The sequence below is a fragment of the Colletes latitarsis genome, chromosome 2, assembly GCF_051014445.1.
Source record: "Colletes latitarsis isolate SP2378_abdomen chromosome 2, iyColLati1, whole genome shotgun sequence".
In the NCBI taxonomy this organism is placed as follows: domain Eukaryota; kingdom Metazoa; phylum Arthropoda; class Insecta; order Hymenoptera; family Colletidae; genus Colletes; species Colletes latitarsis.
Genome location: NC_135135.1, coordinates 30,046,898 through 30,062,599, shown reverse-complemented (window position 1 = coordinate 30,062,599; position 15,702 = coordinate 30,046,898). Strand labels below are relative to the sequence as shown.

At 36.5% G+C, this 15,702-nt stretch overlaps 3 protein-coding genes and 1 long non-coding RNA gene across 10 annotated transcripts in view; 3 read left to right on the top strand and 1 right to left on the bottom strand.

Moving 5' to 3' along the window:
• Positions 1 to 473: 473 nt before the first annotated feature.
• On the top strand, positions 474 to 3,713 carry Plekhm1 (Pleckstrin homology and RUN domain containing M1). The gene is made up of 3 exons (XM_076782111.1): positions 474 to 2,410; positions 2,721 to 3,356; positions 3,429 to 3,713. Exons 1-3 carry the CDS (start codon positions 1,016 to 1,018, stop codon positions 3,591 to 3,593), a joined length of 2,196 nt encoding a protein of 731 aa, XP_076638226.1. The 5' UTR covers positions 474 to 1,015; the 3' UTR covers positions 3,594 to 3,713.
• A 149-nt stretch (positions 3,714 to 3,862) lies between these two features.
• On the bottom strand, positions 3,863 to 7,083 carry Sas-6 (Spindle assembly abnormal 6). Of its 2 annotated transcripts, none has more exons than XM_076782130.1 (5): positions 7,027 to 7,083; positions 6,688 to 6,883; positions 5,985 to 6,514; positions 5,161 to 5,909; positions 3,863 to 4,915 (listed from the first exon to the last, which is right to left on the bottom strand). In XM_076782130.1, exons 2-5 carry the CDS (start codon positions 6,874 to 6,876, stop codon positions 4,341 to 4,343), a joined length of 2,043 nt encoding a protein of 680 aa, XP_076638245.1. In that variant the 5' UTR covers positions 6,877 to 6,883; positions 7,027 to 7,083; the 3' UTR covers positions 3,863 to 4,340. The 2 variants fall into 2 exon arrangements, with proteins under 2 accessions (XP_076638245.1, XP_076638238.1); XM_076782123.1 differs by having other exon boundaries at positions 6,688 to 6,926; positions 7,027 to 7,048.
• LOC143350201 (uncharacterized) lies at positions 4,585 to 5,164 on the top strand. Its single transcript, XR_013081069.1, has 2 exons — positions 4,585 to 4,723; positions 4,811 to 5,164. It is a non-coding gene; the product is annotated as an uncharacterized LOC143350201 (long non-coding RNA).
• A 1,146-nt stretch (positions 7,084 to 8,229) lies between the features above and the next one.
• The window catches only part of Ipk1 (Inositol phosphate kinase 1), a 70,166-nt gene continuing 62,693 nt past the window's right edge, over positions 8,230 to 15,702 (top strand). For all 6 annotated transcript variants that reach the window (XM_076783088.1, XM_076783089.1, XM_076783091.1 and 3 more), the window contains exon 1: positions 8,230 to 8,496. The gene's annotated coding sequence lies outside the window, so the exon portion shown is untranslated. The remainder of the gene's footprint in view (positions 8,497 to 15,702) is intronic.

Below are 15,702 nucleotides of genomic sequence, written 5' to 3'. Positions count from 1 at the left end.
TTCCGAACGACAACGTTGTTCAAGTTATAATTTTAATGAAAAATGATTTCTTCGATGTTTACTAGTACAAAAAGCTATTTTTTTTTTTTTTTTTTTCTATAATTTTCGCGGCAAAATCTGAGCAAATGTCGAGGACATTCCTAGAGAAAAATGTAGTAAAAAAGAATTTGCTATAATTTAAAAAAAAATTCCAAAACTGCGAGTATCAATTTCGACAAAATAATGTTACCCGCTCGAGCATTATTAAACGAATTAAAAGATATTGGTCGTGATTTGGTCACGAAACTTTTTTTTAAATCTATGGGGTATAACAGTAATAGTACTTACCGTTCAATGCCAGATGGGATATAATTTATAAAATATGAATGCAAATGTATCAATTATATCGATAGAAATGAAATTTTAGCAGCTCCGTAATTTTCGGACACACCTTAGATCGCAGCGCGATCTATCGCTTTGATATGCATTATTTTCGGTACAACAAATATGTATGCGGACGAAAGGCTCAAAGTGACAGGAATGTGTGACTCATACGTGAATAATGAACGATAGTTTTCTTTGTTCGAAATTAAAAAATCATCCTTGTTTCGTCAGATGACGGAAAACACTTTCGAAATTGATATGTAAGAAAAATTAGAAATCCGAAAATCGACGATACGTTTCAGATTAATTTTACGTGTTGTAACCTATTTCTTGTACATTCAACAACGAAAGAGATAACGCTGGAATGCATTACAACTGGTTCGAAGTTCGTATGCCTTTCTTATCGCGCAATGATTTGTATTCCTTCTTGCGGCACTTCCTTATTTCTTTGTCAGTATCAACGTAATGTTCGACTCGTGCGAACGTAATTTATGTAATATCTACTACGTCGTATTACTACGATTATTAACGATTCCACCGAGTTACCTTGTAAAGTTTAGGTAACTCTTCTATATTAGACTCGCGAAGATGCTCGAGAGAATAATTTACAACAGCGCAACTACAGTTCGTGTGGCACGTGAAATTAAGAAAAATGAATTCGTTTTTCAAGTCAGTAAATTCATTGACAAATCGAAGAAACATATTGATCAAACAATCGCTGCAAAAGCAATTAATTACCAGCGTAATGGAGATGGAAGGAGCATTGGGCACAGAAGAAGATGGAGCAGTTGGCAACTGCGAAGAAAGTATGACCCTGTGCTCTGTTTTGGAAGCTGTTTTCTTACATGGTTTGAAGGACAGCCTTTTAAATCGAGTAACCGAAGTTCTAAGTGATCCGGATATCGATGCCATGCCACAACCGAGCTTTTGGGGGCCTTTACTAGTATTCTCTCATCGTCAGATTATAGACCAAATACAAGCGTCGAGCCAGCTTACCACCGAAGTTGGATATTGCAGAGCTTGGATACGATTAGCCTTAAACGATGGACTTTTAGCCAACTACCTCTGTTCCATAAGAAGAGAAAATTCAGCTTTAAAGCCATATTACAATCATTCTGCGTTTATTAGAGATTTGGATTTTGTAGAGATTACGGAAAGATTAATAGAAAGCTTGGATTACGTTAATTTTAAACTACAGTGTAATAGCAGCCTCTTGAATTTTTGGTCGAGTACGCCTCTTTTACTAGCAGGAATATGGTCACTGCCGATGAAATCTTGTCCTGTATTCAGTGCGATAGACATTGCAAAAACGATAACTACAGACGTAGCGAGTAATGAAAATTTAGCCGATATCGAAACAGCTAGTTCTATCGGTAGTTTAGAGTCGTTTAATTCGTCGCAGTATGCCCTTAATAATGTGGCCTCCATTATGGAAGATGATGTTTTAAAAATGGTATCGGCTAACAAGAAATCAAACGATATCAGCGTAGGACATTTGACCAACAATTTAAGAGATACTCCACCTTTACGAGAAGTAGAAGAAGAAAATGTACAAGAAACAGAGAAAGAAAATATGCAGCGAGTAGAGGAATGTGATATACAAGTAGCCAGGGAACTAACTATAGAAGACACGGAGGAACGTGACGTACAAGAAACTGAAGAAATAGACAAAAAAATTTTAAATACTAGTAGTCCAAACAGCAAAAAAGTAAAAACTAACGCAATACCCGATATTCAAGATTCGGAAACTGAAAACGTTGTACAGAATCATGAAACATCCCAAGATGCTACCGAAGCTACTGTAGGAAATTCATTAATTAGAGGATTAGGCTGGTCGACGTTGTTCGAAGATTGCGAATCTTCTTTAAGTTCATTTGTAATATCGCGTGACTCTGAAACACCAGCCGAAGGACCTACGTACGATTCGATTATTCAAAGCTATCATAATACTGGAAGTACATCGAAACCAGACCTCCAAGAACTTTTAGAAAAATATCCCAAAAAACAACCATCCGACGACGGAATTAAAGTTCAATCGGAAATCAAGGTAAAACTTAACTACACTGTATACTTTATATTTAACGATATGCTACAACTGCTGTTTGAATTCATAAAACTTATCAATTGTTTTAAAAATGTTTATTCCTGTTTACGTTTAAAATTAGTAACGATTCAACATTGTTTAGACGGGATAAATAGTTGAATATTTAAACACAATACGGTAGACTCCTGTATGTATAACGCGGCGTTCTACGAGAAATCGTATTATAGGACTACGCGTTGTAAGAACTCGCGTCATACGAGAGTCTACCGCGATAAATTTTCAGTAATTTTATTTAAAGAATAAATAATTTTAGGCGGTGATAAATTTTGACGAACAATTGGGGAAATTACCCAGAGAGAAGGGTTTGGACATGCAGGACTATTGTTGCTTCGAATGTGGTCATGCGATTGGCATGATTTTCTCAAAAGCTCATGTATGTTCCTACTCTGGCAATTATTATTGTTCCAAGTGTATGTCTACGGACGAATTTATTATTCCATCAAGGGTAATTTATAATTGGGATCTAAAGCATTATTCCGTTTGCAAAAAAGCTGCAGCATATTTACAAAATTGTTCAAAATTACTAGACCTTAAGGTATTAAACCCGCAAATTTATATGGCTGTAGATACTATGGCGCAATTGCAATCGTTAAGAATTCAATTAAATTTATTAAGAGCTTATTTATTTACCTGCCGTGAACCTATAATTGAATCTTTGCAAAAAAAACTTACACCTAGAGACTATTTATACGAACACGTTCATCAATATTCTGTCGTCGATCTTCTTGACATACCTAATGGAATTCTTGCTCAACAACTACAGAAGGTAATACAATTTGCAAGAAATCATGTTATAAACTGTTGGCTTTGTAGTCAAAAAGGTTTTATATGCGAAATATGCAATAATCCAAATGTAATATATCCTTTTGATATGGAATCTACATATAGAGTAAGTTGATGAAGAATAGTATTATAAAGAATGGAAAAGTAGTCGGTTGGTTAATTTACGGAACGGTTTCAGTGCGATGCCTGTAATGCAGTGTTTCACGACGAATGTTTAAATGCGGATAAACCATGTCCAAAATGTGAACGCAGGCGGAAACAAATGGACCTTCCGCTTTTAGACATGGGATGTACAGAATTATCAACGGACGATGCTCCAACGTGTCCAACTAATAAAAATTAATAAAAGTATATCGTAACGCGTTACGTATTTCTTATTTGAAACTTATGTACAGTATTCGTGTTTTTATGAACTATTTGTTCAACTGGAATTTGTTTTTATTAAAATTTGTTTTCCTAAAAATTAGTAATGAATATTTGATACCTGCAATGTATGAACGTTACACATTGAAATTGAAACGTAGCGTCGGTAGAAGAGATGCGAGTAAGTTCTTGGTACACTAATCAGTACACTTCCGAGACAAGTATGCAAAGTCTACGTATACATTAGTATTTTGTTCGTAAATTCATTTATAAATTAGAATTTATTAACGAATTTTTTAGACCAATATTCGGATGAGCAAAGCCGTGGCCAATACATATACATAAATAGATATTCGAGAATAAAATTTATCCAACTGTGCAAGTAGTAGGCAACAATATTTTAACTTACACTTATTCGAATACTTTTATTTTGATTTACATGTTCGCTACATCTTTTTCAAAAACTATAAATACACGTAGTTCTCACTCTTACGAATTAATTCGTTACGATTTCTTTTTCGTAACACTTTGTAAACTGAGTAAAAATATTATTATTTTTCAACTCGATATATGAAACTTCTTTCGATAATACATATTATTTGAGTAACTATTTTCTATTGCCAATTTAACATCAAACTTGAAATATTGAAATATTGAAATATTGAATATATTTATTTTCTGCGGCAATACAAAAACTTTGATGTCCGTATATTACTACTTAATGTTTCTACTGGCAATCCCGTTCGCGGTAAGAATGTAACGTTTTGGGAAAATACGCGGATGGCAAGATTGGTTTGTCGGACAAACCTGCCTTTTTTAATCCACCTTGCAGCGTAACGCTTGTACTTTTTGCTTTCGTACTGTTCGATGGAACGGATGGATTATTATTTTCTACAACGTCTTGCATCGACGAAGGACCCGCGATATTTCCTGGTAACTTATTTAAACAATTAATACGTTCCATAGGTGTACTGGTACTCGAAATCTGACCACTTTTGTTAAACGTCGATATCCCCATTGTACTATCGGTGATACCAACCCCCATCGATCGCGCCGTCATGCGTGAAGTTTGATTTATATTTGGATTTTGCACGATTGGATTTCTCATTGGTAATCCAGATAATGTATTTGATTGCACTGTACTGGGCGCAGGCGTACGTGTTTCAAATTTATTACCCATTAATTTGTTTGTTCTAGGCAATGTCAATTGAATCGAAGAAGGTACGGTAATTGGCGCTGCTGTTGCAGCATTTTGTAATGGAGACTGGTTATCTGCTAATCGTCGATTCAACCAACTGATTACTGCAAATACATAAAAAAAAAAAATTTCATATGAAATAACAAATTTTTTTAAATTCTTGCTTAAAAATAAAAACTTAAAAATAAAAGTGGGACCCCTATTACTACTATAATCAAAATAAACGAAAGAAAAAGTTGTAGGATACCGATGTGTTCCTATCGAAAATAATAAAATATGCTGATCTATTAAAAAAATGATTCTTCTATTATAAAATTTATAATAATAAATGAAAGAAATTATTTTTTACCGTTGTCGTTACTTTTTATTATTTTGTCCTTCTCTTCCAATTCATTTTGTTGGATTTTAAGCTGTTCCCTCAAATGTTCAACCTCCGTTTTCGCATCTTTTGCTTCTTTGATTAAACTCTCCAGTTTACTTTCTATTTGGCCAACTTCCTTTTGTTTGGTATCCAATAACCGCTCTTGCTCGAGTGCTATGCTGGTGCGTAATTTTAATTTAGATTTCGTCGATGCGAGTTCGTTTTGTAATTTTGTCAATATTTCGTTAGCTTTGACTAGTTCGTCGCTCAAATTTCGCAAAGAATTTTGTTTACGTTGTAACTGGCCTTCTTTTTCATTTAACAAATCTTCCAAGTGCTGTTTCTGTTCCTTTGCTGTTTTTAACATTTCTGCATGTTTGCTAGTAAGAATACCTTTATCCTTTAATTCTTGTTCAAGTACCGCGACTTTCGTTCTCAAACTATTCACAGTTTTCTCTTTTTCGTGATAATCTGTATCTAGCTTAGAATTTTGTTCTCTCGCTAAATTTAAATCTCTCTGAGCTAAATTTAACTCTTTCTCGAGATTTTGCAGTTGCTTAATTTGTTCCATATTCGTTGCTTCGAAAAGAGACAACTTATCTTTGTACATTAAATTTTGTGTACGTAACTCTGCGAGTTCTGTGTGTAATTGTTTTACAATTTCCAGGTGTCTTTGTTCCATTTCCATCTTTGATTTTTCATTCCGACATTGCCATTCTAATTGAGCTTTAGCAAATCTGTAAAATTACGCATAAACGTTTTATAAATATTTTAAATACGACGCAAGATAATTAAGAGTATTTTTCACTAACCTGTCTTTTTCAAGATTTATTTGCTCCGATAAAGACAATTGCATTTGATTCTTTTCCATCATGAACTTGTGTCCTAATTGTTCTAGTTCCTTAGTTTTTAATTCTATCTGATTTGATAAACTGTTTAGTCTTCTTTCAAGAGTAGCAACATCTTTAGTCTGTTGTAGAATATTCTCTTTTAATTGTTTAATTTTCATGACCATATGAGTTTTCAAATTAGAATCGCTAGCTGGCGAAATGTTGAGGCTCAAATGACACAAATGTTTGAAATTGTTTGTTTCCACCAATTTGAATATCCATTCTCCGCTTTCTTCTGTCAATAGCAACAAGAATTTTTGCGGTGTTTTTGATAAATTTGCTACTGGTGGTATTTGACATTGTTCCAATAAAAATATTAACTGAGTTGCAAAATTATCAAAATCTACCAATAGTCCCTGTTGGGACTTTAAAACTTTAAAATCGTCTTCCGAGATAAATAACGAGTAAAGAAAACAGGGATCATCGTCGTCTCCTAACAAAACACGCAAAATCTGTAATATAAATACACGATATGTTATTAAATTGAACGGATACTTTAGTGAAAATTTCTAGAAATTTATTTCTTTTTTTAATAATAAAAACGTAAAAGCAAATATTAAAACGATAAATTGATTATAAGAAGAATGCGCATATAGGTAAATGTAATCATTGCACGTAATATTACCTTACGACAAACAGGGCTAATACCGGCATGAATTTCCACATTGACCCTAAGTTCGCGCTGACGTTCTTCCTCATGTTGCGGCTTAATGTAAACTCTTTGCAGTTTAGTGTACAACACTTCGACATTGTTCAATTGCAGGCCAGAATCGCCCATCACTCCACTCCCAATTGAATTGTTCAAATAATTCATCGTTTGCCTGCGTGTATGGCAATCATTCGTTAGTCCCTGTCCATCCAGTACTTTAGATAACGGAGATGGCGTTTCAATTTTCGTCTCATTTGTCAAACTTTCGTAAAGTAAAAAAAATATACATCGAAACTTTGAAATTCTGTAACTTACGTGCCCAGTTGATCGCAGAGGTGCCAAAATGTCGATGCACGCGTATTTCAAGTGGTGCCATCTCAGCATCACGCATTGATATTAACGCCCTTCCCACTGAATTCATTTTTATTTTCAATCTACGTCTTTTTTACGTGCTCATATTACACTCTGCCAATAGATTTAATAATTTAGCGTTTCTTAACTTTTCTTTAATTCAGATGCCTCTTGGCACTCGGATAAAATTCGGACAAATTTATTATATTATTAGAGAGGAATGCGTTCTGTATTTATTATTTTTCGATGTTTGAAAATTTCCCAAAGAAATTTAGCGTAATGTAGTTTTATCTACGCTTCTCACCACTTCCGGTAGTGATTTCTTTGCTACGAGACTGACAGATTTATTACAGTTTCACAGCTATCTCTCTTTTGCTCTTTTGCAACATATTTTTTAATCCAAGGTATGTAACGAAACTAAATATTTAATAATCTATAGTCCCCTTGGAATCTGTGAACCACAGGTCAAGTCCATTTCTAAGTAACCTCTGTTACATTCTATCATATTCGCTAAAATATGTATAAATAAATCTATAGAAAAGTTATCCGATCGAATAAATGTTCGAAATTAGGAAATGGAATATTTACATAGAAATACAATCGAATAATGGTATGTATAGTAAATATTCCTAATATTTCTTTAGAAAATGTTTTACATCATTGGCGTGTATACTATTATCACTAAATTATCAAGTTTGTAATATTTTCTGACATATTTGTTTCAATTTAAGAAAAACATTTTTCATTTTTTCGTACCGTGCATATAGAAATAATTGTAATTTTCTATATGTATACACTTTTCGAACGTTATTGAATTTGTAAAATACGCGATATATAAAAATATTGATAAACCGGAAGTATTGCTTGTAAAACATTTAATACGTAGATACATATTCATATCTTTCTCTGACTATCTAAACATTTGATTTAATTAAAATTTATTCATTTTGATATTTTTAAGGGAAATGATACTATTCTTTGTCACATTTGTCGATAAAAAATTGTAGAAATCGTTTAACAGCACTTTTGATGTTTTTGGCGGGTTCCGTTTTACTTTCCCGCGTAGTAAGAAAATTTGAACGCTCATTGGGCAACTCTTTTGAAATCGGCCAATGGCATTAAACATCAAGGATGTGACGTTCGTCGTATCGAGTTGCAACGGCGGTCGCCATGCCATGCGACTGCTGCGGGACTGACAATTTCGTTTTTGAATATGTTGGTAGAAAAGTGTTTGAAAGTTTATTGTCCTTGTTCACAGAGGAACAGTTTACAAGGTGATAATGTTATGGAAGTGAATGTACAATTATTATGAAGCGACAAGTGATGTTCTCCTGGAAATTGAAACCTTGAATCTGCACCCTTTCGGTTAGAGGTTGGATACGCGACAGTTACAGTTTGAATCCAACTATGCATTCTACGCAAGAAGACGATCAGGTAAGCTTTCAATATTTATCGATCGCAGATCAAGTGTTGTCTACGCAATTTTAATGTTCCAATGTTCCTGCAACAATTTAATCATGTTCTTTCTATTCGATGAGCATCTCGTGTCGAGAACACGTCGACCGGTTTTGCTCGCTTGCAGCGCTCCTTTCGTTCGTTTCTGTTTCCTCGATGCTCCGTCATATGCTGCCCCCTGATAGAAGCATCCAAACCATTTATGCAACTTTCCGACTTGCATGATGTAGGTTGTGTAATAATTTCACATTTCTTAAATACTGTCAATTTTCGACAGATCATACTAGATCAGTAATTGAAATATTTCTTTACGATAAAATTGTTCGGGTTATTTATTAAAAAGTTCAGATATGGGAATAAGTAAAAATCAGGTGAGATGTCTGTCGAATACAATGGTCAGGGTAAAACATCCCAACTAAGCTGCAATGATTTTTCTCCTGTCGTTAAACGTGTATATTTCGCGATTACCATTATAACCATTGTGTAATTTGTGAAATGTTTGGAAATTATAAATGCTTGTCTCTAAGATGTATGTCTTTACAGAAAAATTGTACGTATTGTATATGTAGAAGAACATTGGGCGTGCCGTATACGCGTTCGTAGACTTTTGAGGAAAGGGAGGTAGGGAAATAAAATTTAGCTTGTAAAATTATGTTAGTTGGTGTAATAATGATACTGTTCCAACAAAATGGACGAGGTGGGTCTCGTAAACGCTGGATTGACCTTCCGTTTCTATTCACGTGTAAGGCAGGCTCTGCTAGGATGTCTCACCGCTTAGCAGGCCCGGGACGAAACGCTTCCCTCTCTTTACAGACCCCACATCCCTCTTACCTATCGCTAGTGCCACCAACGGAGAAACAATGAAACACGTCTAATTTACCTGCGATCAGATGTAGCTTATCTCAGGTATAATAGTGTGCGTGCGTGCGCTTGTAAAAGTAAAATATTACTTTTAATTTTAGTTTTGCAGTTTTGTACCTCCGAGTAATAGGTTGTTGCATGTTGTAATGCATTTTAACTGTGTGTTGTCGAACAATTTATGTAAATACGGGTAATTGCGAAATTTTCCTTACTTCGCTATGTGATTGATCATGCCTTATCAATTTCCTCTTGTCACCCATATAGTGATTTTTACTATATTTATCACGTAATTGTAGAAAATAATGTACAAGAGTATTAGATCTATTAATCTTGTTTGCTATTTCTCGAATGGAAAATCCTGTATCGTGACGTGTGTCTATTTTTATTTCTTCTTCGGAACTCTACGTTTCTTCGCGATATTCTGATATAAGATTAATTATTTGGAATATTTCTATACGAATATTAGAAAATCTATTTCACTTCCGATGCTCTCTCTGAGAGATAATGTTTCTCTCGTATTTCGTAGAATGTCGTCGTTGAAGCACGTACACAGCTTCATCTTGGAATAATAAACACGAGATTTACGAGTAGGACTTTAGTCGTGGAAAATCGCATTTGTTCGGAAGCGGGATTCCGCTATTTCCACACAGAGTTTTCCTTTACGTTTGCTCACGGATTTTTTTCATCCTTCCGCGTTTGAAAGTCGAGTGCTGTAACCACCTGCCCTACTCGCAAAAAGGAAAAAGACAACCAAGCGGACAGGTTTTACCTGACAAACCTACCTGGTTTGGTGCTGAGAAGCATACCTGCTAACACAGCTTCGGAAAATGTTCTTTTCGTTCAGCCCGTAGCCTTACATGGGGACTATTTTAACGAGTAAATAAAAATAGTTATCAACTGGAAAGAGGGACGTATGTTTCTGTTTTATAAATGGCAAACAAAACCAACGTGTTATTTATAGTCGAGCAATCTAGAACAAAGTTAACAATAACACACACATATATGTATGTATGTTAGTCGATTCTGTTTTATCGTATAATAAACTCCAATTTGTAAAACGTTTTTCAAATTACACTAAAATTCCTCGTTCGTTCGTTCATGTTGCCAAACGCGTAAACAATTTTTAGACTTTTCAAACGTATCGTTGTCAAGTCATTATTTTGGTGGTAATATTAATATTTAATTAGGTGCGAATCCATATATTCTAAGCAAGTTTAGCGTATGACTTTTATCGGAGATCTTTGTTTTTCGTTTTTTAAATAAAAAATAACAATTCAATCGTAGCGGGTTTTAACAAAAAATTAAACGTAACAATGTGAAATGAGTCAGATGTTAAAATTATACAGTAGGTGATCTTATTACGTAAATCAGTGTTTCTCATCAGATAACTTGCAACGATTCGATCCATAAATTGCCAGTGGCGGATCTATAAGAGCTTAAAGTGGAGGATTTGCAAAGGATTTGAAAGTTTTTCAAACACAAAATATACCTTTGATCGTAATCGTTGAAGATCTTTCGATTAGGATCTCTCTCAATTCTAATGAAACATTACGGGTTTGTCCTTTTCTACTTTCCTAGTAGACTTGGTCACTTGTACTATAAAGAGGAAGAAAGATCGTGGATGATTTGGATTCGGTGAAGCATCGATTGCGATGACTGGAGCCAGTGGTTTGTTAAAGAGATACGGTGATATCGGTGGCGCCGGTTTAAGAGACACAGCAGCTTCTCTCTTTCTCTCTGGCAGCCGTAATCATAGTACAGAACGCTGTACCGTCGATATCGCCTTGTGTTCGCGTACCCGATATAGTAGACACCGTGGAGGGAGAACGAAACGGTGCAAGGGCCTCTGCCCGTGTAACGTAGAGAACCGAGGACTCGCGTCGAAGGCGTATTTGGTCAGTCCCATCAGCGAGTGAATCAAGACGTGGCAACAGGGCATCCGTATACGCTACATCGCACGTATATCTTTCACGCGAGAGGCCACGGCATTGTAAAATTGCCGATTCGCTTCGAGGTCATCACGCTATCGACCTCCATTTCGTATTGGTTTTTTTCTTTTTTTTTGTTAACATGGATTTGTCGAAACTGGCCACCGTAGTATTGCTCCATCGATATTCTTGCCTCGGCACGCCAGCCAGCCAGCCAGCCAGCCAGCCAGCGAGCTTAACGTGTCTTTCAAAGTACATACAATCTTCTTTCCATCTTTTCTCTTTGCGTGGAAACTTGAAGTGGGTAAAGCCAAATAATCGAATACCCCGGAAGTTTGAAGCAATTTTAACAGATAAATTTAAACACATTATTGGATACACTTTGCTAGAACAATGGTAGACAATTTGAAAACATCAGTGATAGAAAACAGAGTGCATTTAAGATGAGTGGGTGAGCCTACAAAAATTGTGTAAATAGAACGATTGCAGCTATTAAATGCAAAGGGGGTTCTAACAAATTAGTTTTCCTTTCGTGGAGTTGATCGATTTGGCGAATGAGCTTACAACGGTAGAATATGAAATAAACAACTGTAAGATATTATTATCGTATAAGAGCCGATTCAGTGATATCTCGGCATTGGCAACACCACGGTAGGCGAGCTCAACGTGCCTTCGTGGAAGAAGAAAATGCCGCAGGTCTGTGATTTCCGCTTGGCAACAGCGCAGCCGGTTGTTCGTGCTGCCTCGCTGGGTCGAGCCAATGGCGTAATCAGGAGAGGGGAGTACACAGTCGCTCGGTTTCCTTCTCAAGCATTCACAAAAACCACTTAGAGCAGGATGGACGTGGAACTCTTTTTAGTTACACACTTTTGTTCCACCGAAAAGTATCTAATGCACAACTTTTATGGCTCTTATCTAATCAGCTTAATTCCACCTTGGCCGTAGTATTTGTCAATATGGTAGATCGTCGATACAAAGTGTGATAAAATGTGCAAAAAAAATAAGTACTTATACATATGTATATGTATTTCATTTTGCAATATGATCGCCTGGATCCTCGATGTAACAATGGCGGAGCAAAGTTTCTATATTCGTCTGTTGTCGATGACCGGTTCCGGTTCCGGTTCCAGTTCCAGTTCCGGTTCCGGTTCCTCGTTATTTCTTCAGTGTAGATATACATATACCTACACCTACGATCGTCGAGTATCATCAGGATATTGATAATTATAGTAACATCTCTAGTCTAGACTGTGTGTCGACGCAAATACGCTATTATGCTATCGTATAATTGTATTATTTTGTTTCTGCACGCTCCGCGCAAGTGCATAAAAACGTGGAATAATTTTCTTTTCAAAACTTTCACACGATATCCGTATTTCCTACTCGTATAGTGCACGCGTTACATTCGCCAACATTGTTTCGTCATTTTATTACCAAGTACAGATTAATCAGGTTCCATTATATCTCCTCTCTACTTGGTTGGTGGTTACGCTACTGGGTCGAGTATTCGAGTATCCTCCCCTTTCATCTTCTCCCCTCCCTCGCACACAGTATCAGTGGCTTTCACACGTCTCTCTCGTCTCTTTCCTTTCTTCCGATGCTCTTCCCCCTTTCTCACTCCCTCTTTCTATTCGTCTCCCTTTGCTCTTCGATTCCCCGTGCTCCTCGTGCACGACGGCCATTTTTGACTACTTGACGGAAATTCAGCAACGCAGGACGCGAGCGCTCGCGTCAAGTCGGAAGAGAAAAAAACGTGAAAACATTGCTAGCCGAAATTTGTTTTTTTCATAGTCGTCGATCGAATCGGGATCGTTACGTTCGCAAACCTGACGCAAATCAACGACGAAAGTTGGTCAACGCCAGAATTTCTCTGTTTTATGGAGCGAGCAAGCAGGACGATTTAGCAAGACAAGTAAAAGCTGTCTGATTGCTGGCTACGTACATACTCAAATATTGATACGTATCTTTTTTTGCGACCGACGATTCCCAGTTACAACGTTCGGTTACGACATTGGAACAGACAATTGTATATGTATATTCAAATTTGTCTATTTTCTATTTTCAATCGCAACAAAAATATATATTTCGGATTGAAAATTTTATAAAATATGGAAAAATGAAAAATTTTTACTTTCCAACGACTTGACATTTAGGTGTAATATTTTTCGGAATACAAAACAATAAGATCGCGTTTTAATTTACACAACTCGGGACTGGAGTTCGCGTCTGGTCGGGTTTTTCGAAGGGGGGAAGAAAAAGAAAAGAAAAGCAAAGAAAATTTACGGAATTATGACGTTGCGTAACGGGCCTTAACCCTCGAGAAGCGCCGGGCCTGGTCTCGCATCGCATCGAGTCGCGTCCCGCATCCTCCTCTCTCGCGATTCTCGACTTTGCTTGGCTCTCTGCGCTTCAACGACTCGACGCTCCTTTCCGTCCCTAGTTTCCCCTCCAGCTGTTGCGAACCCTGGTCCTTGTACACAATTTTCCCATGCCTACCCACGCCGCACCCCTGGCTACACGCGCGTACAAGCGCGGTTGCGTACTGCATACGAAACACGCTCCTACGTATTCGGCGAATTCTTTTTCTTTACGGTTGCAAACTTTTCTACCGTTTCCACTACATCCCACTGCTCCCACGACGCGACTGTTTCTTTACTCGCGTAAAAATATGATATCGTCGCGTTAAAATAAGCGACGCAAGGATTTTACAAAATAATTTCACTTGGACAGAATTCTGTTTTTGCAATTATAGCCATCAGCATAGTTCCGAGCTTCCAATACCATTCGTTCTCGGTAATTTCGTTTTATTCCTCGCGCATGACATTCAATGCATGAATTAATTCAATTTTCACTCTATACAGGGTGTTTCGGCCGAAAGCCTCTGGGAACAATTTCAATGGATGATTCTAAAGGCCAAAATCAAACTGATTATCAAGAATACCAATTTGCCTGCCGTTCGAGGCATCGTTAAGAGGTTATTTTTATTTTAATAAAATTCTGCCCGTACTGAATTTATTCTTCGAAAATGCAACAGAATTTCGGGGTTATGTCTATTCACCAAAAATTATTCTAATCGATCTCCGCAACGAAAAATAATGTTTTCCGAATGATTTGAAATTTGTTTATTTAATTTTCTTAATAACTTTTTAACGAAGCCTCAGTCGAGAAATTGATATTCTTGATTTTCGTCTCATTTTGGCCTGTAGAAATGACCAGAACCAAGGTAGATCCGATCGAAATGGGCTATCGATAGGTTAGGGCGTCGATGTGTGCGAGAAACCGGTTCGATCGCGGCGTGGGCGTGCGATAAATCTTTGAACCTCGCTACGCGCTGCTTTTCCTCGTTATTAGCGCGCAAGACTACGAAGTAGATTCGCAGAAATAACGCTACCGTGTCGGTTACGCCACGAGGAATCATTGTAACATGTAACGTTGGTTTATGATTTACTTTAGAAATTGCTCGTGTAGTGTAACGGTCGATCCTCGATACGACGATACACGTTTAAACCGCCGTTTAAATATTCGCGGCTTTAACTAAAATTATTTTCGATAATTTTCAAAATAGTTGGCATCGCGATGGAAATTTTTAATAGTAGAAATATTCTCACAGTATCTACAGGGTGTTTGGCCAGCCCTGGGAACAAATTTTAATGGGGGATTCTAGAAGCGAAAATCAAACTGATTATCAAGAATACGAATGTTGTTGATCAAGGCATCGTTAAACAGTTATTAACGTTTAAAGTTCCGAGGATTTCGAGGGTATGTCTATTCACGAAAAATGATTGTAATTGAACGATTTGAAATTTTTCAATTTAATTCTTAATAACTTTTTAACGAAGCGTCCATCAGGAAATTGGTATTGTTGATTTTCGTGTTATTTTGCCCTCTAGAATCCTCTATTAAAATTTGTTCCCAGGGCTGGCCGAACACCCTCTATAGTATACATAGACGTTACGTTAGGTCTGGGTTCGAGAAGAAAACTCTGCGGGTATTTATTTACCTATTTACCTATAATACACGCCTAATTATACACACGATTCGTGTAGAAAAATACACCGTCAAATATAACCGTCTATTCGATTCTAAATTAATAATAATATCGCAACGGTGTATTTATAATATTGATAATCAAAGAATTTATATTTATAGACAGTGGTAAAGGGTTATTAGATCACCGTGGGGTGTTAAAAAATATTCCGAGCGACAGAGACGTCGTATGAAATAAAAATTTTTAAACATAGTAGTTGGATAAATATGTAGACTATGAGATCGAGAAAAAACACAACTCTCTATCTTGCATATCTGTATAGCAGGTCAGTGGGTGATGTAAACTTTGAAAGTCTAATTTTAAAAAGTAATCGCGTTGCTGTAACGTTATTGTCGGATTTACGTGTTG

Bases quoted from the DNA above. Each gene is read 5' to 3' on its own strand.
- Plekhm1 (XM_076782111.1), top strand. From the start codon at position 1,016: ATGAATTCGTTTTTCAAGTCAGTAAATTCATTGACAAATCGAAGAAAC. The intron at 2,411-2,720 runs GTAAAACTTAAC...AAATAATTTTAG, and splicing joins AAGTTCAATCGGAAATCAAG to GCGGTGATAAATTTTGACGA. The intron at 3,357-3,428 runs GTAAGTTGATGA...GAACGGTTTCAG, and splicing joins ATATGGAATCTACATATAGA to TGCGATGCCTGTAATGCAGT.
- Sas-6 (XM_076782130.1), bottom strand. From the start codon at position 6,876: ATGAATTATTTGAACAATTCAATTGGGAGTGGAGTGATGGGCGATTCT. The intron at 6,515-6,687 runs GTAATATTACGT...TTTATATTACAG, and splicing joins TTAGCCCTGTTTGTCGTAAG to ATTTTGCGTGTTTTGTTAGG. The intron at 5,910-5,984 runs GTTAGTGAAAAA...GTAATTTTACAG, and splicing joins ATAAATCTTGAAAAAGACAG to ATTTGCTAAAGCTCAATTAG.